Source organism: Chenopodium quinoa, unplaced genomic scaffold, assembly GCF_001683475.1.
Source record: "Chenopodium quinoa cultivar QQ74 unplaced genomic scaffold, ASM168347v1, whole genome shotgun sequence".
NCBI lineage: Eukaryota > Viridiplantae > Streptophyta > Magnoliopsida > Caryophyllales > Amaranthaceae > Chenopodium > Chenopodium quinoa.
The window spans coordinates 2,057,318-2,077,258 of NW_018744062.1; the positions used below are offsets into that span (position 1 = coordinate 2,057,318).

The following is a 19,941-nucleotide window of genomic DNA, read 5'->3' on the forward strand; positions in this document are numbered from 1 at the left end:
ATAATTCAACAAAATTAGCCAAAATCAGATATTCTCAACACTATTATTCTTTTCTTCTCTTGCTCATTGTTTAATTTCTCATTCCTTTTATTTTATTTTATTTTTATTTTTTTACTCTCTTTTCTCTCCTTTTTTTTTCTTTTTTTTACTCGGGTTGCCTCCTGGAAGCGCTTCTTTAACGTCAATAGCTTGACGACCTCCACACTCAGGAGGTAAGATTACATTGAGTTGATTCTAAAACACCTACATGAGCACCCTCGTAGTAAAGCTTGAGGCGATGCCCATTCACCTTGAAAGATCTCTTGCCGTCCATATCCCAAACTTCCACGGCTCCATGAGGAAACACTTCCTTAACAACAAAAGGTCCACTCCACCTTGATAAAAGTTTCCCGGGAAACAATTTCATCCTAGAGTTGTAGAGGAGTACCTTATCGCCTTTTAGAAATGATTTATTTTCAATGTTCCGGTCGTGGAAATCCTTAGTGCGATTCTTATAGTTGCTAGCACACTCATAGGCTTCCAATCTTAGATCTTCAAGCTCATGCAAATCAAGCCATCTTTGCTCTCTCGCGCTAGCCAAGTCGAAGTTAATCTTCTTGATTGCCCATTGAGTTCGGTGTTCAAGCTCCACCGGTAGATGACAAGATTTTCCATACACAAGACGATATGAAGTTGTGCCTATTGGGGTTTTGTATGCCGTTCTATATGCCCATAGAGCGTCATCAAGATTTTCCGACCAATCCTTCCTATTACTTGCAACCGTCTTCTCAAGGATTAATTTAATTTGACGGTTGGACACTTACACTTGCCCACTAGTTTGTGGATGATAGGTAAGGCCGAATCTTTGGTGAACCCCGTGCTTTCTTAGCATCTTTTGAAAAGCACTATGAACGAAATGTGAACCGTTGTCACTTACCACTGCTCTAGGAATTCCGAATCTTGGAAATATGACTTTCTTGAAAATCTTCATGACTACCTTGTAGTCATTAGTTGGGGAGGCAATGGCTTCAACCCATTTTGATACGTAATCGACCGCCACAAGGATGTATTGATTTCCATAAGAAGTAGGGAATGGCCCCATGAAATCAACACCCCACACATCAAATACCTCTAGCTCAAGAATCGGTTGTTGAGGCATCTCGTTTTGCTTGGATATATTGCCGGTTCGTTGACACCGGTCACAAGTCTTCACAAACCCCCAAGCATCCTTAAAGATGTGAGGCCACCACAATCCGCTATGCAAAACCTTCAATGCTGTTTTGTTTGCTCCCATATGCCCTCCACAAGGATCGAAATGACACATCTTGAGCACATTTTGCACTTCTTCATCCGGAACACACCTACGGAGCAAACCATCTACTCCTCTCTTGTAGAGAATGGGGTCATCCCACACATAGTGTATTGCTTCCCTTTTTAGCTTCTTTCTTTGATTTTTTGAGAAATCGGGAGGGAATTCTCCACTAGCCAAATAGTTCACCAAGTCGGCGAACCATGAAAGCTCATTCTCATTCAAGATATAGAGCACATCATCTCTCAATTCATCACAAATGGGAATTTCATCATCACTAGCTTTCACATTCTCTAATCGGGAAAGATGGTCCGCAACCACATTTTCGGCCCCTTTCTTATCCCGGATTTCAACATTAAATTGTTGGAGAGACAAGACCCATCGAAGAAGACGAGGTTTGGACTCTTTCTTTACCAAAAGGTACCTAATAGCCGCATGATCAGTATAAACAATAGTTTTGGAACAAATTAGGTAATTCCAAAACTTCTCAAAAGCATGCACCACGGCAAGAAACTCCTTCTCCGTTGTAGTGTAGTTCCGTTGAGCTTCATTCAAGGTCTTGGACATGTAGTAAATGACGTGAAGTTTCTTCTCAATTCTTTGTCCCAACACCCCTCCAATTGCAACATCACTAGCATCGCACATAAGTTCAAACGGCAAATCCCATCTTGGACCTTGCACGGTTGGAGTAGAGATCAAAGCCTCCTTTAATTTGTTGAAAGCTTGAAGACACTTTTCATCAAAAATAAAGATGGAATCCTTTTGTAGAAGAGCATTTAGGGGTCTAGCAATTTGTGAGAAATCCTTGATAAATCTCCTATAGAACCCGGCATGCCCTAAAAAGGATCTTACTCCTCTCACATTAATTGGAGGTGGCAATTTTTCAATCACTTCAACTTTGGCCTTGTCGACCTCAATCCCCTTGCTTGATATCTTGTGACCAAGGATGATTCCCTCTTCAACCATGAAGTGACATTTTTCCCAATTTAGGACCAAGTTGACCTTCTCACATCTTGCTAAGCATTTGCCCAAATTGGACAAACAATCTTCAAATGAAAGGCCCCCAACCGAGAAATCATCCATGAACACTTCCATTTCGGCTTCAACCATGTCTCCAAATATACTCATCATGCACCTTTAAAAGGTTGTTGGTGCATTACAAAGTCCAAACGACATTCTCCCATATGCAAAAGTACCATATGGACAAGTAAAAGTTGTCTTCTCTTGATCATCCGGGTTTATGGGGATTTGAAAGAAACCCGAATAACCATCAAGAAAGCAATAATACTTGTGCTTTGTTAGTCTTTCAAGCATTTAGTCGATAAAAGGAAGAGGAAAATGATCCTTATTAGTGGATGCATTTAGACGTCTATAGTTTATGCACATCCTCCAACCGGTAACCGTTCTAGTTGAAATGAGATCACCATTCTCATTTTCAACTATGGTCATTCCTCCCTTTTTAGGGACCACATGAACGGGGGAAACCCATCTAGAACTCGAAATGGGGAAGATGATCGGCATCAAGGAGTTTTGTGATTTCTTTCTTCACCACCTCCCCCATTTGAGGATTGAGTTTCCTTTGCCTCTCAATGGAAGGCTTAGCACCCTCCTCAAGTGTTATGTGGTGCATACATAAAGCGGGACTAATACCTTTGAGGTTATCAATGGTATAGCCCAAAGCACCTTGGTGGTTTCTTAAAATTCCACATAACATTTGAGTTTGGCACTCGTTCAAAGAAGAATTCACTATTACCGGAAAAGTTGAATTAGGACCCAAAAACTCATACCTTAGGTGTGATGGTAGAGGTTTTAACTCTACCATTGGAACACCCTTACCTTTTCTTGAGGTGGCTATTTTCAAGGCATCATTTCTTGTGATTCCCATGCATAATTGCTCAATGCTTTCTTCTGTACTTCCTTCAAGCATTTCTTCATACAATGTCATCTCCTTGCCTTGCTCACCTATCTTTTCCTTATTCAAAAGGACATTCTCAAGGGCATCGTTAGTAGTGAGCAAGTGCTCATGCATAGAAGTCACGATAGAATCAATAGTATCAATCATCATACAATTATCAAGACTAGAGCTTGGATATTTCATGCTCTCATTCAAATCAAATTATATCACTTCATCTCCTACTTTTAGTGAAATTTTAGCACTTTTAACATCTATTAAAGCACCCGAAGTAGCAAGAAAAGGTCTTCCTAGAATTATTGGAATGTTAACATCTTCATCCATCTCTAACACAACAAAATCCACCGGGATTACAAACTTCCCCACCCTTAGAGGAACATCCTCTACCTTACCCTTTGGGAATTTAATAAAGCGATCGGCCAATTGTAGGGTGATGTTGGTGGGTAGAAGTTCCCCTATTCCAAGTCTTTGGTATACCGAGTATGGCATTAGCCTAACACTAGCCCCTAGGTCACACAAAGCATTATCAATTTGCATCTTGTATATTGCACATGGGATAGAAAATTTACCGGGGTCTTTTAATTTGGGTGGCATCTTGTTCATGATAATTGCACTACAATTCTCGGTGAGACTCACCGTTTCAACCAATTCACACTTTCTCCTTCCACTCAAAATATCTTTCAAAAACCTAGCATAGTTAGGCATTTGCTTGATAGCATCGGTAAAAGGAATTGAAAGGTGAATTTGTTTCAATGTTTCAAGAAATTTTCCAAATTGCACATCTAATTTTTTTCTAACAAATTTGTGAGGATATGGTAGCTTTTGCAATTGTTTTGTTTCTCTCTCTTTTTCTCTTCTCTCTTCACTCTCTTTTTCAAAATCTTTCTCTTTCTCAAATTCTTTTTCTTTCTCACATTCTTTCTCCTTTTCATTCTCATGGTTTTGCTCTCTCTCTTGTTCAAAATAACTTTTAAAGGGAGGCTCACTCATGTTCATTCTCTCATTGCTTTTTTTAGGAACACTTTCTTCCAACACTTTACCACTCCTTGTTCATATAACATTTACGGGCCTCTTAGGATCTAGTCCTTGGGGTGGTAGTTTAGAAGTGCTAGTCCCTTCCTTCAAAGCATTGGCCAATTGAGAAATTTGTGTCTCTAGCATTTTATTATGGGTCATCACTTCACTAAATTTCTTTTCACTAGAGGCCATGAAATTATTGAACATTTTAGTTTGATTTTCCATCATTTCCTCCAAGATAGACCTACTATGTGGTGCTTGTGCATAGTAGTTGTCTTGGGAAGCCCTATTACCTCTAACATTCGAATTGGACGCATTTTGATTAAAAGAACCTCTATTATTATTGTTGTTCCAATTGTTCCGATTATTAGAGTTTCCCCCTTGGTGAAATTGCCCTTGATTCCCATAGTTTCATTGATTATTATGATTATGGTTACCATAACCACCTTGTTGGTTGTAGTTACCTTGGGGATTTTGGTCCCTTTGGTTCCTATTTCCCCATTGATTTTGGTTATGGTAATCGTAATCATTTCCTCTTTGGTTATATGAATTCCCCCCTTGTTCTCTTCTATTTGGTGGTAAGTATCTTTGATTGTCATTCTTATGTCTATTATCATAAGACAAGGCATTGACTTGTTCATTTTCATTTTCATTACCATCTTCGTATTGGGGTTGGGGTTGGGAATCATAATTACAAGAAGAGGTATCATGGTCATATGACCCACAATTTTCACAAAACAAACATCCATGAGGCATGTTATTAGAAGTAGAGGGAGAAGAGTTAGAATTCATACCTCTCCCCTTAGATTGGGAGGGATGCTCTTGCGTTGAACTAGAGGTCTCTAGTTTTTCCTTAATGGACGTCATCTCCTTTCCAAGGTTGGCGATTTGGGAAATCAAATTGTTGATGGCATTAAGGTGATCAACGGAGTAAACCGCATTTCCTCCCTTGTTTAGAGAATCTCTCTCTCCTTCTTGCCAATCCATGTGGTGCCTCACCACATCCTCAATTATCTCTATGACTTGCTCCTCTGTCCTGTTTATAATTGGGCCACCCGCTCCCGCATCCAAGCTAGTCTTTCCTTGTGGGCTCAAGCCCCCATAGAAAATTTGAAGCACTTGATATGACGGAATTCCATGATGAGGGCACTCCCTTTGATATTCCTTGTATCGTTCCCATGCTTTATATATGGTTTCACTAGCTTTTTGACGGAAACCTTGGATCATAGCTCTTGCCTCGGCCGTCTTCTTTTGGGAATATAATCTTCCTAAGAAAGTCGTGGTGACCTCATCCCAAGTTCTCAAGGAGTTAGGCCTCACCTCCTTCTCAAGCCATTCAAGAAGCCTTCCTATCAAAGAAAAAGGAAATAGCTTTAGTCTCACAAACTCTTGAGTTACCCTATTTACCTTGATCGTGTTGCAATATTTTTCGAACTCGTTCAAGTGTGCAAGAGGGCTCTCATGTTTTGCTCCACTATATTGCCTCCTTTCAATCAAATTAATCATTGCAGGTCGAATCTCGAAGTCATTGGCTTGAGTAACGGGTGGAGCAATGCCGCTTGAAGCTCTATAAGCTCCCGGAGTTCCCAACTCCTTTAAAGGTCTTTGAGGTGGTGGTTCCGCGTCACCCATTTGATCTCGATCCTCCTCGAAATTGGTCTCTCTAGTTGGGGGAGTAGTAAACGGCCTAGAACCGACTCTTTTTCTCCTTCTATAAGTTTGCTCAATCTCGGGATCGTAAGGTACCAAGATCCTGTTATGAGTTCTGCGCATACACTCTCAACAAACGCAATTAGTACCAAGGCTACAAGTGTAGCCAAAAAGAAACAATCTTTTTTTTTTTTTTTTTTTTTTGTTTTATGGTGAACTAGACTCAAGTAATCAATTAGCAATCAACAACACTGTTCCCCGGCTGCGGCGCCATTTTGATGGGCGTTAGAACGGTCGCACATTCCACACTCAATCAAACACATTTATTAACAAACACCTTACAAATCAAGCATAATGACAAGTAAGAGTTCGGTCCACAAGGAACGGGATATGGTTGCCAAAGACTTAACACTTAAGCTAATTCGAAGTCAATGGTGAATTGGGGGTTCGTCAAGAAGACAAACAAACTATGGTTCTAAATCAATGGATTGAGGACACTAGGGAATGGGATCCACTCGACCAAGGCAAATAGACAAACGGGGAGTGAAATTGATAAGATATAGCAAAGACTATATGTAAGATCAACCTCATGCAATTAGGAAACAACTCACACTACTAAACTTAGATTCCTCATTGGTTTAGCAATAGAAGATACATAATCAAATTGCAATAAGTAATGCCATGCTTCATTCACATTTCCATGTCAAACTAAGCATATCATGCTATCAAGCTCTTAAATCAAGGGTAGCTAATCCTATCATTGAAGAACTAACAAGCAATCTCATATAATCAATTTAATTGCAATACAAGCATCAATGCTTCTCCCCCATTTGCATAATTAACCCAAAAGGTTGAGCTTCACCCAACCCCTAACAAGTAGACTACTCACAACTCATATTTATCAACATGCAAACAAGTATTAGGGTTCTAACTTCTTCAATAATTGGGGAAAAATGATCAACAATTGAAATAACTATCATCCAATAACAAATTATCAAGAACTAAAAAGATTTAAATATCATGCAACAACAAATAAAATCAGAAATTAAATGGAGAAAAGTAGAAGGAAGTTACTAATTGAGGCTTGAAATTGTTGAATACAAAGTGCCAATCTTGAGAAACAAACTTGAAACCAACTATTACAATGATTGAATTGATGAAAATTAAGCTAAATTAATTAAAAGGAATGTTTCAAACTAAGAGGAGTCTCTAAAAACTAGGCTATATCTGTCTAGGTTACAAATGAATAAAGGAGGAAGTATTTATACTCCCCGTAACGCATAGGGAAATCCGTCAAAGAAAACAGATTTCCCAGCGAGGAGCGCCCGCTCCACAGCCAGAAGCGCCCGCTCCTCAAGGCTGCACGCTCGCTCCTCACAGGGTGTGCAATTCTTGAAGCTTTGGCAGAAAGTTGGCAGAAAGATCGGAGCGCCCGCTCCTGAGGGGTGCACGCCCGCTCCTGCTGGAGTGCCCTCTCCATTCTTTAATTCTCTTGCCTTAAACACAAACCATGCACCGAAAGCTTTCCAAATTGAGTCCATAGACCTGCAAAACATGGACAAACACAAACTAAGAGGGGGAAAGCCGAGACAAAACATTTTCATTCAAAAATTGGGTTAGAAAGAGGGGAAATGATCGCAAAACCGGGTTTAAATTAACACAATAAGTGGTCAAATAAACCACTTATCAACTATTAACTACCAAGTATGTGTTTTCCTTCATACACTTTCATTACCTCATTTCATCTAGTGATTCTCGATGTAAGCATTACAATACTTGTAATTTGTATCTTAATCCTTTGTTTCTTTGTTGCGCGCAGATTGGCAATGGGGTTGGAGCCATACTTGTCGTAGCACAACTGATCTTGTACGCTTGCTACTATGGGTCTACACCGAAGGAGGGGAAGCCCGTGAAGGACCCCGTGAAGCCAACAGCACCACAACTGCAGATGACTGTTTCTACCGTCTAAAGTTGATACTCAGTTTAATCTAGCTAGGTCCCTAGCCATTTTAATCTGTTCTTGTGTTGGCTAGCTTGTGTGTTTTTTGCTAGCATAGGTAGTGATTTTTGTTGTAGCTTAAAAACAGTAATATTAATATGGATGAGATTAGGAGAATTTGATGTTGTAACTAAAATTAAAATGGTGTGTAAAATCCAGCATTTTGGTGGATTTTTTTTTTTTGATTTGATTATACAGTATTCGTAACGGGCAAACCATGTCCCGTTACGGATAAAGGTGTGCCAAATCCAGCATTTTTTAAAAAAAATTGATTATCCATTATTCGTAACGGGCAAAACCATGTCCCGTTACGGATAACGGGGTTATTCGTAACGAGCACCTGAAAAGCCCGTTACAAATAACCCGTTATTCGTAACGGGCACCTGAAAAGTCCGTTACAAATAACCCGTTATTCGTAACAGACACTTGATAAGGCCGTTACGAATAAAGGGTTATTTGTAACGGGCTTTTCAGGTGCCCGTTACGAATAACCTATTATTCGTAACGGGCGATGCCCGTTACAAATAACAAAGGCCATCCGTAACGGCCACATACGTAACGGACGCTGCCCGTTACGGATGGGCAGTTTTTGCCCGTTACGGATGGCCTTTTTTCCACTAGTGGCACGTCAATAGCCTTGGTTTTCATTAATCTAGTTGTACATGCACATCACATCTACCTCAAGCCAAGAAAGCTTAAGCACACTAGCACAACACATAACAAATTACTCAACCTTCCTAGAGTGGTCTATTTGATTGTCTACTTTGAGAGGAGATTGGTTTACTTTAAAAGATATCTAGTTTACTTTAAGTAGATTTACATTAAGGGCCTCCTTTAAATTTTAAACCTCAAAAGCTCCTGACATCTACAACAACAAACATAACAACATTTCTATTAAGCTAAATTCCCCACAATAAACCCCAAAACAAATCCCACCAGTTCTTATACTTGAAAATAGTAACAATGGAATTTAACCTTTCAAAAGAAGAGCATGAAGAATTGTCAGGGACAACTAAACGAAGGGGGAAAATATACCGTATCATCCGAGCTTCACTACACTAAAAAAAGAGCATACATTATTGTTTCCTGGGCCTCCCCGCAACACGGACATATAATGTAAATAATAGCTTTACCTAGCAAAACAACATTGACAATCATTTCAACCCAACCAGCTTCCAAAAGTAGTCAAAATTAGCTAAAATAACTGATTATATATCAGAATGTCAAATTTTCAATTTACATTATAATATAATTGATTTACTTTTACTTTATTTCTATCTACATTTTCAATAATAATAAATTTGTACAAGAATGAACTTAATTCGTTCAAAACTAACCAAATCTCACAAAAAAAAAAAAAATGAGAGCAAAGTTCCTAGCAAGAGCAATACCGTGTTCTGAATTATCAAATCGAGTGATATTTGCAGCACAATCCAGTCAAATCTGCAAAGAATTATCACAAGCTAGCTAGCTTATAAACCTAGAAATAATACTGCTAATTGAACTAAAATTGCAATAAGAATAAAGAAATTACACTTTTAATGAAACGATTAAAAGTAATTTATAATCAATCATAGCCTCAACTTGTAAATTAAAATTCGATTTACTCTATGAAATTGATGAAGCTCGTTGATTTAAGAAATAGAAGAAAAAAAATTACCTCAAATGCCACTCAAAATTCAGAGTCGTAGAAGAAATTTGGCTTGAATTCACCAAATTAAACAAGAAAAATTGAATTTCCAACAAGATCTTGACAAATTTGAAGCAATTTCAGCAAGATCGAGAAGATTTTGCAGCAAATTATACCCAATTTGATAGAGAAAGCTCATTGCAATTGAGGAGAGAGAAAATGGTTGAGGAGAGAGAAAGTGCATGGAAATGAATAGAATATGTGTGATTTAATTTGGATCGTCTATCGTGCTCCTGTTTTGTGTAAGATCTGACGGTCCAGATTAGTTCCTAGTTTCTATTATAGGATTGGTTCTCATTATAGTCTGGTCCTATCCAAAGTTTTATACACGGCTAGCTACACCGTATAATTTTCTCTCTCTTACCTATCCTATCCTCCATTTTCTCTTTCCAACTTTCTCTCTCTACCATCAATGGCAGCAACTAACGACTTACGCCGACGTTGTCTTCGTCAAATCTCCTCAAAGCTCCAATCCTCGTTTTCGTTGTCGTCGTGTTCGTCGTCTTTTCTCTAACCATCAGTGGTTCGGTGGTGGTGGTTTTTGGTGGTTTCATGGGTTGGCAATGGTGGTTTGGTGGTTTTGGGTTCTAGATCTACGTTCGTGGGTGGGTTTGGTGGTTTTGTGGTGGTTTCGTCGGTGGGTAGTAGGACGATTGTAAACTTGGCGGAAGAAGCGAAGATTGCTGGAGAAGGTGTTAAGGCTCCTGCTGGTTTTGCTGTTCTTACCATTTGCAAGTCTATCGTTGCTGGTGGTGTTGTTTCAAAAATAAAATGTTGATAAAATTGAAAGCATTTTGATTAAATTAATTTATATTGAAAATCTGTGATATTTTGATTTTTGGAACATTTGATCGTTCATTTTGTGTTTTATGCAAATTTGATTTAAATTGATACTTGAAAGTTTCATTATTTTGGTTTGATTTGGATGAATTTATGGTCCCTGTTTTGTTGTTGTTGTGGATGTTTATTCGAGGGTTACTAGGTCGGGGTTATTTAAGGGGTTTTTAGATGAGTTACATGAGGGGTTACTTGAGAGGTTACTTAAGTAGGATTACTTGGGGTTACTTGGAGGTTACTGGGAGGGGGTAAAAGAAGGGTTACTAAAGTGGGGTTATTTGGGGGTTACTTGAGGGGTTATTTGGGGGGTTGTCAGAAGGGTTACTTAAGTGGGGTTGCTTGGGGAGTTACTTGAGGGTTACTAATGAGGCACCCTGCCGCACCGTGCGGTTGGCCGCACCAGAAACCCATTGTATGAAGAAATGACCAAAGTGCCCTTGTATAATGTATATGCAATAATTTATCCTCCGGCCTCGTCTGATTAGAGTGTAAATAATCCAACTCCCAAGCTAAAGTTATTTACTTTCCTCCCATCTTCAACAATTTAAGTACGAGTATATTTCAATCATTTTTTTTTGCATAATTGACTTGTTTGGATCCAAGCATATAGTTCATCAATGCTCTCCAATTGAATTGCCGGGGGTCTGTGAGTATCAGTGCAGAACCTTTAATTGGGGATTTATTAGGGTTCTTCAGCTCGATTTAGAAATTTCATCTTCAGTGGCTGATGATTGTGAAGGATGAGTTTATCACTTACTGTGATGACCTTTAACCTCCATGACGAACAGCCTGTTAATAGTTTGAATTCATGGGAAAACAGGAAAGATTTGTGCATCAGCGTCATTACCAGTTATTCACCCACCTTCTTATGTACACAACAGGGTATATCTTTTCTCTTCGCCGTTTTTTTTCTTTTCTTTTTTTTTTTCATTTATTCTTTCCCATGATAAATTTGTTTGATTCCTTTTCACTTTAAATTATTCAGGATTGAAGTTGCAGTTGGATTATCTTCAGCAAGGATTACCTGGTATTGTATTTTGCTGTTTTCCGTGCTTCTTCTTTCTATACTAGAAACCCTTTTGTAAATGATCACGAATTTTATAATTGTTTAGAGCTAATTGACAGGTTTCTGTCAATTAATGCACATGCCTAGTTGAAAAATCAAACCAAGCCGTTTGATTTATAACTTCCATGCGGAGAAGTTTTATGGCCATGCTTCTTACGGCGTTCTTGGTTATTAGTAAGGTGTGTTTCATAGGAATGCATATTCGGAACAATGTATGGCTAGGTGTATCAATTGCTTTTAAGAGACGATTTATTGATTGTTATGCTACCGTTATAATAGGAGTCTGAAATTTTATTCTTGATATGCGAACTTTGGAAAGATATGTAGGCATAGAAGATTTGATTTGAACAAGTTTTTTTTAAAAAAAAATTAGCTGGCATTGTGGCAAGCGTGCAGGGTTAAGTTAGTAATTGTGGAGTTGAGTATTTGGGTCTATATTTTAGCACCTTTAAAAGACACAATTTGGAAGATATATGGAGGAAGGTTGAAAAGAAAGCACTGACGATGTTGGTTTGGGCAACTGTGACATTGTTTAAAAAGTAAATTGGCAAGGAAAGTGGAGAGTCAGAGTTATGAAGTTTTTTGGAAGAAGCCGGTAGAGGGCAAAGATGACTTGTACAAATCAATCAATCAATCAAAGTCTTAATCCCATAAGTGGGACGGTTAGAGCATCTCCAATGGTTTTATTGCAAGGACTTGCTTGCAATATAAATAAAGTTTCTAGCTACTGTAGCCCAAACATGCTTGATTGAAAAAGAGACAAATAAACTCCACTCATATTGTAATATGTGTATAATTATTTATTTATTTTTAAATTTTATATTTTGCTTACTAAAAGATGTTGTAGCTTACCATTGGAATACTTTGTTACTAAAGAGTGTTGTAGATTAAAAATTGACGTGGAAATATTGTAGCTTGCCAATAGAGATGCTCTTACATGAACCAAAAGTAATTATTCCGTATAGTCGACCACAAAAATCTTCCTCCTCTATCCCTTTCGATTAAATACCTCATTCTCATGCAAATCCATATATCTAATATCCTTTTTAACCCCTTTCTTGCGAATAACTTTACTTCTGATTCAATATCTTAGAATGTTCCCGCACATCCATCTTAACATGCACATTTCGTTTACCTCCATCTTTTTAATGTGCGGCTTCTTAGAAGCTCAACATTCAATGGAATTAGAATGAAAGTTGAAGAAATAGGATTGCAAACTTTATTACACTAAATGGAAACAAATGGAAGAATAATTGTTGTGATCGACCACATCAGATAAATTCATTCATTATTTATGTAGCTGACCCCATCCGTTTGGGTTTGAGATATTGGTATTGTTGTTATTTACTTATTTGATTATGCTTGTTATCTAATATAAAGTTATTTGATATACTACGCACAACTTGTAATGTTTGTTCTTGACATGTATCCTGGATGCCAATGCTTTGACATGTTACAGAGGGAGGAAAGGGGTGATGATACTGAAAGAAGTCAACGATTAAGTGTTTAACCTTTATTAATTTTATAGCTAGATCATACCTTTCTTTACAATGTCCCTCTCTCTCTTCATTAACTATTTAATCTATTTATAGCTACTTTATGATTCAAGTTCTCTATTTTTATAATTGAATTTTTTTAATTCAAAATAAAAATCAGTTAGAATAGTAAAAATCTGTATAAACAAATACTCCATCTGTTCTTTTTTGATATAATCCCTTCCCTTTTTAATTCTTTCTTTTTTGTTTTACCTCACTTTGCTTTATTCTTATTTTGGCATAACCTTATTACCATCTTACTTCTTTACCCTATAACAAGTATACTTTTACCTTAGTTTTAAAGGGCGCAAAGCGCTTAAAATCCTTGGAGCCTAGGCGCAAGGCGAAGGCACGCACCTTTTGTAGGTTAGGCTCACTTTAATATATAGAAACGAAATAATAATTTCAATTAAATAAGTGTAAAAATTAATTATGAGAAAAGGTGAAAGGGCCATGTGATCAATAACAAAGGTTCTTCAAATCGAATTATAGGATATGAGATTTTTCTCTCCACTAGAATTGAAGAAAACTTGCCCATAACAAAGTTTCATGGTATACTTTAGGAAAAATAAACTTACACAATACCCGTTGATGTATTTAAATATAAAGCGTAAAATAAGTCGCAAAGGCGCAAGAAGTAGCCTAGAAAAGAGCGCATGTGCGCGCCTTTTGTAAGCCTTTGAGCCTCAAAGAGCTAAGGCACCAACTGTCGAGCCTCACTGTGCCTTCGATAATTTTTTTTATGGGGTCATTTGATTAAAAATATAAGCAATTTTTGTAGGGAAAAAAAATTATTTGGGGTCAAGGGACCCCAATTAATATACATGCATTCGCCGCTGAGTGTACGTTGTGGTAATAACTTTAACAAAAGTAAAACCTGTAATTGTTGTCATGCAAAAGAGCATGTTTAATCCGAGCCTTCGAAGTTGAAGAATGAGAAAATTGGTGGTAATTTAGATTATAAATCCTCATATTTTGATGATGGTGATTGGTGATGCACTTTAGGGTTTACACTCTTTGGGGCTTGTGGTTTGTGTGATCTCTTTATGATGATTGGTTAAGTGAGAAACCGTGTTAATTTTTATTATGGGAGTCTATATTACGTTTATGTTTTCATTTCATAATAAAGTAGTTGTACCAATTTTAATTACACGTTAGAGTGTTTGTAGTTATGCTACTTCTTATCCTAATTGTGTAATTTTATGATTTGTCAAGTACAATTGTAACTTGGTGTTTATAATTCTTGATGTTTAGTTTGGTATCGAGATGGAGAAGTATTTGAAGAGAGATTGGTCAATTTGGAAAATGTATGCTTGAAGGTTTCATTGATTTGGCATTAAATGCTCAAGTATTGTCATGTAGATGGTTCAAGTTTCGGAATTTTGTTATGGCATTGCACTAGTTGTCTTTTTTGATTGCCTAAAGCTAGTAAGGCATATGGCATTTTGTTTTAGGCGGAGCGTTAAAATTTGTTAGTTTTATGGTGAACATTACTTAATATTTATAATTTGCTTGGTTATATGGAAGTCAAAAGGTGGAGAATTGTTGAGATGTGCCATGAACATCAAAGAGTTTGTATAAGAATTCTAAAGACGAAGAAGTGGAATTCGGTCCAGCTATGGTTGGTTGTTTGTCTTAGACTTGGCAAACGGGTCATTTGGATTGGGTATAGGTCGGTCAATTTTGGGTCGGGTAAAGGTCGGTCAATTTTGGGTTGGGTCGGTCAATTCGGGTTTTGGTTATGACTTAGGTCGGGTCGATTCGAGTTCGGGACATACCATTTTCAGGTCGAGTATGTTCAAGTCTTATTCAGGTCGGGTCATGTTTAAGTTGCTCCATTTGTGGATCAAGCTCAAATCGATAATTTTTATATTATGTTACTATCTAATAAGAACTATCAATTCGATTTATGACCTTAGCTACAGTTGGAGATGAACAATTTGAGTCATTTTTGGCACCAGATATTTTTAGTTCAATTATAAGGTAATCTAAGTTTGGGATTTGGGTATCGGGTATGTTCGAGTCGAGCACTTTGAATCAATTTTAGGTCGGGTTATTTCGGTATCAAATCAACTTTGGGACAAGTACAATCGGGTTAGGTCAGTTCATGTCAGGACAGTCAGGTACAATTGGGTCGGGTAAGTTTGGGTGTTGGGTCAAATCCATTTCCGGGTCGAATACGGGTTGGGTTGGGTAGATTTTGGGTTTCAGGTTTCAGGTCAATTTCGAATCAATGTTTGGGCCGATTTTGGGTCACGCGTCGTGCCATCGGGTCTGGGTTAAAATAGCCAAGTCTAGACTCTGTCTAAATCTAGAGAAGAAAAGAAGCTGAAGTTTTCAGCCCAAATGTTGACTTAAACCTCTAGCAGGAACATTTTCGTGATTTTGATTTCATGTTTTCATCCTGCTTCTGGTTCAGTTTTCATGGTTTGCTCTTGACTGTTATAAAGGTTATTCATTAAAGAAAGGTTTAGGCTGGCATTATGGTTTCCTTACGAGGGAACCATCGGGTGATTATATAAGTTGATCGACATTAGAAAGACTCCTTGAAGTTCTCTTGTTAAGCATTGTGTCGGTCAGACCGGGACATTTATTTTTGAAACGGAGGGAGTATTTCATAACAAACCTATTTTCTACCTAGTATTTCATTTCCCTTGGTTTTTGTTTCTACAAGAAGTAAAAAGATAAACTAAAGAACAGAGAGGTAAGGGGTTTTATGTAATATCAGTCACCCGGACTTGCTTGTCCATTGACTCAACGATGTAAAAGAAAATCATTTACAGTTCAACATAAGCTGTTGGGGAAAGCCGTATAAAGACTCCAAAGGTTTTCTTGAAATTAATAATGAAGTTGAGGCATTAAGTTGTCAAATGAACCAGATAGCAAGATTATAAAATTGCTTTATTGTCTACTTACGATTACTGATCACTTACCTCTTCAGTAAGTGATTAAAAACTATGAAGGTCAATGGTTACTTTCTTTTACGATCTTTGTGGAATTTGAGTCTTTATATATTGATTTATTATTTTTACTATAAAGTTGAAAGTTTTTTCTTATATGTATTTTTTTTTTGAAATTTCCAGGTTATGGGCATTTTGGCATATCTAGAAAGGGTATTGAAGATGCTTCTGATGAGCATTGTGCTATCTTTTTTGACAAGGAAAGGGTATGCAATATTTTGGTTTGTTTATCTTTTCATCATTATTATTATTATTATTTTTATTTTCATTATGTTTTCTGGGGAAAAGCCTCTCTATTTTTGCAGGGTGAAAGCTTACGTATTCCCTTCCTAGACCTTGCTCTGTGTGGAGCTTTGCTTGTTGACTGTTTTATATATTTATTAATTTCCTGTTTTGTCTTGATTGCTTTGTTTATATTTATTCATCTTTAAAGGTAGAGCTGGTAGAAGGTGGAACCTTTTGGTTATCAGAGTCGCCATCTGTCCCTGGAAGTATTTCATGGGGAGCAGTAGCTCCCTGTATTGCAACTTGGGCGATATCCTTGATATTGCTTATTTTATTTTTTTAGTCCTCCCAATCATTGTTTAGCAATGTGTTTCTTTGACGTGATACCCACACATTTCAGCTTAGGGGGGTAGAGCCTCCTGGTTTTTCCTTCCAGATTGTAAACACAAATATGGATGAGTTAAGTCCTCGTGCACGCCGAAGAGGTGCTTTACTCACTTGGCAGCATATCGCTTCATTACCTCCAAGCTTGCCAGTAGTGTACTGTGGAGGGTTTAATACACAAAAGGAATCAACTACAGGGCGTTTCCTTCTTGGGAGATCAAGGTAGAATATCGATTAAATCCCTTTGTTGTTTTGAATGAATCAGCAGAACTTCTCCGTTCTTCATGTTCTTTTGACTTCTAGAAAGAGAATTTTGATGATAGTATGATACCCTATTTCTTTTGACTTTTTTTGATTGGTACTCAAAATAATAAATCCTTTACATGGTATTGATGTCCTCAAACTTTTGACTTTAATTACTTGAGCAAACATTACAAAACATTTTTATGTAGAGTTTTCTTTTTTCTTTTCCCTCTTTTTTTTATTTTATTTTTTTTATTTTTAGTGCAATGCTTTTTTTACCTATTTGCCGCTTCTTGTCAATGGTGGATGCACATATCATCAAAAATGGTTTCTTCTTTGCTACTTGTTAGAGATTCGCTTCCTTTAGCAATTAGCATTACACCCACCTTCTTTGGCACCAGCTATTGCAGGCTTTTAAACCGTTGGCTTCTTTCTGCTCATGCACTACTATAAGCCCCCTTTTAAGTTGTATGTTTGAAAGTTTGGGCAGGTTGCCAGGCTTTGATTTGGCTGCTACGTTATTCTTGTGGTTGACATTGGTATTTGCTACTGTTAAGAGGGGAGCAATCAGTCTGAAATTCTAAGTACTATATATCTGCACCCTAAGAAATCAGTTTCAATTTCTCTCTCTGATCTTTCTATCTATCATTCTCTCTTTTAATAGGATCTGCATTTTTGCATAAATTTTTCATTGAAGATAAGACCAACCCAATTTGATTCAGCTGCAAATCTTCAAAACCTTGTCTTAATATCTCTACTTTCCCTTGAAATTTCTCAATTATATCATTTTATTTTCTTGAGGACTTTGTGAAGAATTAGATGCATGTGGGGCCATATGGCAAGTTCTCACATTGGCCACTATGCTAGACAGGAAAAAAAAAAAAAAGAAAAAGAAATTTATTGAAACAAAAAAAATTGATGTGGGATTCATTAAACGTTTTGAGGGGTAATTAATTAATAAAATCAGTTGCAGACGATTTGGTTGGTTGTGAAAACAGAGGATGGGGAAGTGACGACTAGGAGATGGAACTTAGGCTAGTAATTGACCAAACTATTGTTTTATTAACAGTTTGAACGTGGTACACTCTGTACCAATGATGATTAAAGGATAGAGGTACTTGATAAATTATGCGCCTTTGGTAAAAGTCAAAGTTATGATTATACTATAAAGAATTTTCACTTCGGAAAAGATTTCCCACTTAACTGAACACAACTGAAGTAATTGTGCAAGGGAGAAGGTGGTATGCAAAAGCAAAAATGACATTGCATAGTTAGATGTGTCAAAAAAACACAGTTACCAACTTACCATGGCATCTTTTGTTTATTTGTGACATGTATCGACTAGTGGCTAGCCAGCAAGCTTGCTGTTTTTAATACTGTTTCTGGAGCTCAAGATAGGGACTCCAGATTATTGAGAGAGAATACATATTCATGATAGAGTAATGGACCACGTACATGAGTTTCGTTGTTTTTGTCTACAGAGAGCATGGTGTGGTAGGTGATATGAGAGACACATGGCCAAATGCACGGGTAAGAAAAAATGGATCCTTAATCCGCACCTATCATGGATTCAGAGGTATCTTTGAAGCTCAAAGTCTGAAATTTTTTGAATTTTATTACCAGTGAAACTCGTGGAATTTGGTTTACAAACCTCTGACATGCTTTAATGGTGTGATAGGTGACAAACAGGGAGCTTTGGAATTTCTGAAGTTGATTTTTAGGGCTCTTTGTCTCTGTTGGGATCGACAAACTCAGGATCTTCATGTGGATTGGATTCTGTACAGAGGAAGATCCTTGATACCAGTACTATGTGAAGTAGTGAATGATAATATCGACGGGTGTTACCCATCCTCCCACTATCCAATGTTTGCTGAGTTTATGCTTCCTCGATCTGTCAGATTGAGTGAAGCTCCAGCTCAAGATGAAAGCTGAGCAAGCAGTATTATGAACTCCATAGTACTGTTGTTTTTAATTGAAAGCTGTTGAAATACATGCTTAGCACAGAAATATAAGATTCAGCGGTATTAGTTTTGAGAGATTATTTTTAGTGGGAATTTTATTGATTCAGATTGAGCTATGAGTCGTGCCGCCTTGAAGTGAATCCAAACATACAAAATGAGAAAATCGTGGATATCAAGTTTTCTGCAATCAAGTACACAACCGAAGGACAAGTTATTGGTGTTTGAGTCTACATTTTCCATCATGTTATTCTGGTACTTCCTAGACGCCCATGATCATGAGGAAACCATGCTTCGAAGATTAATAGTCTTCACCTTTTATTTTTCCCTCCATTGAGGTGAATATTACAGGGATCATTGTGTGAGTTATTTGATTTTTATATTTATCTTTCTTGGTTCCTTTTTACTTGTAATGTTTATACTTTTACACTTAAAACATTTGATCATTTATGAGCATTTTAGATTTGTATTGATATAACTTTCAAAATATCAAATACAGAGTATTATACTTCCTCCGTTATTTTTTTTATTGTACCATGATTTTACGCTTGTCAATGCATTATTTTGCCTATTAATTTCTTTAATTACATTTTTGTAAAAATTGTAATAATTTGATATTTGAAATGTATATCTCACGTGACTATGTTTTTCCTTATGGATAGTTCACAAATGATACTCAAAGAATATTGTGTGAATAGTGTAAAAGTTTTTATGGTGCAATAAAAGTAAAACAGAGTATGTATTATTGATGGTATAGTTTTGCTTTGTGTGGTGTAAAACTTGTTTCTTTTAGAGAAATTTGTTTCAAATGTAATAATTAAAAAAGAATATATAGACTTAAATATAAACTTTTATGAATAGTGTTGAGATTATCGTACCCCTAAAATATTTATTGGCGTATTTACCCCTTCTAAATACATGTCTATACTTTATAAATAGTGTTAACGACTATGTCCTTAAATATTTATTTATATATTTACCCTCATTAACGTTAATTGGTTTTTGTTTTTTAAACTCTTAAGAATAGTGTGTGGACATTTATAACCCTAAAACATTTATTTACATACTTTCCCTAATTAACGCTACTAACAACTCCGAACTAAAAGAGTTTCTGGACATGTTTAGCTATGAGTAGTTGTGCATCGTGCGTGTTAGTTGTCCTAATTGTGTGAAAAGA

At 36.9% G+C, this 19,941-nt stretch overlaps 2 protein-coding genes and 1 long non-coding RNA gene across 3 annotated transcripts; 1 reads left to right on the forward strand and 2 right to left on the reverse strand.

The window, feature by feature from the left end:
• Nucleotides 1–205: 205 nt before the first annotated feature.
• Nucleotides 206–2,398, reverse strand: LOC110690804 (protein NYNRIN-like). Its single transcript, XM_021867690.1, has 3 exons — nt 2,115–2,398; nt 917–1,712; nt 206–763 (listed from the first exon to the last, which is right to left on the reverse strand). Exons 1-3 carry the CDS (start codon nt 2,396–2,398, stop codon nt 206–208), a joined length of 1,638 nt encoding a protein of 545 aa, XP_021723382.1.
• A 4,514-nt stretch (nt 2,399–6,912) lies between these two features.
• LOC110690763 lies at nt 6,913–9,765 on the reverse strand. Its single transcript, XR_002505159.1, has 4 exons — nt 9,527–9,765; nt 9,258–9,309; nt 8,902–8,999; nt 6,913–7,412 (listed from the first exon to the last, which is right to left on the reverse strand). It is a non-coding gene; the product is annotated as an uncharacterized LOC110690763 (long non-coding RNA).
• A 194-nt stretch (nt 9,766–9,959) lies between these two features.
• On the forward strand, nt 9,960–19,239 carry LOC110690762. The gene is made up of 7 exons (XM_021867657.1): nt 9,960–11,275; nt 11,379–11,420; nt 16,078–16,160; nt 16,388–16,489; nt 16,571–16,785; nt 18,288–18,382; nt 18,485–19,239. Exons 1-7 carry the CDS (start codon nt 11,134–11,136, stop codon nt 18,736–18,738), a joined length of 933 nt encoding a protein of 310 aa, XP_021723349.1. The 5' UTR covers nt 9,960–11,133; the 3' UTR covers nt 18,739–19,239.
• The last annotated feature ends 702 nt before the right edge of the window (nt 19,240–19,941 follow it).

Excerpts from the sequence above, each read along its gene's own strand:
- LOC110690804 (XM_021867690.1), bottom strand. The coding sequence starts at position 2,398 with ATGGTTGAAGCCGAAATGGAAGTGTTCATGGATGATTTCTCGGTTGGG. Across the intron at positions 1,713-2,114 it reads TCCTTTTTAGGGCATGCCGG|GTACCTTTTGGTAAAGAAAG; the intron begins GTTCTATAGGAG and ends TGCGGCTATTAG. Across the intron at positions 764-916 it reads TCGGAATTCCTAGAGCAGTG|ACGGTTGCAAGTAATAGGAA; the intron begins GTAAGTGACAAC and ends ATCCTTGAGAAG.
- LOC110690762 (XM_021867657.1), top strand. The coding sequence starts at position 11,134 with ATGAGTTTATCACTTACTGTGATGACCTTTAACCTCCATGACGAACAG. Across the intron at positions 11,421-16,077 it reads TCTTCAGCAAGGATTACCTG|GTTATGGGCATTTTGGCATA; the intron begins GTATTGTATTTT and ends TGAAATTTCCAG. Across the intron at positions 16,161-16,387 it reads TCTTTTTTGACAAGGAAAGG|GTAGAGCTGGTAGAAGGTGG; the intron begins GTATGCAATATT and ends TCATCTTTAAAG.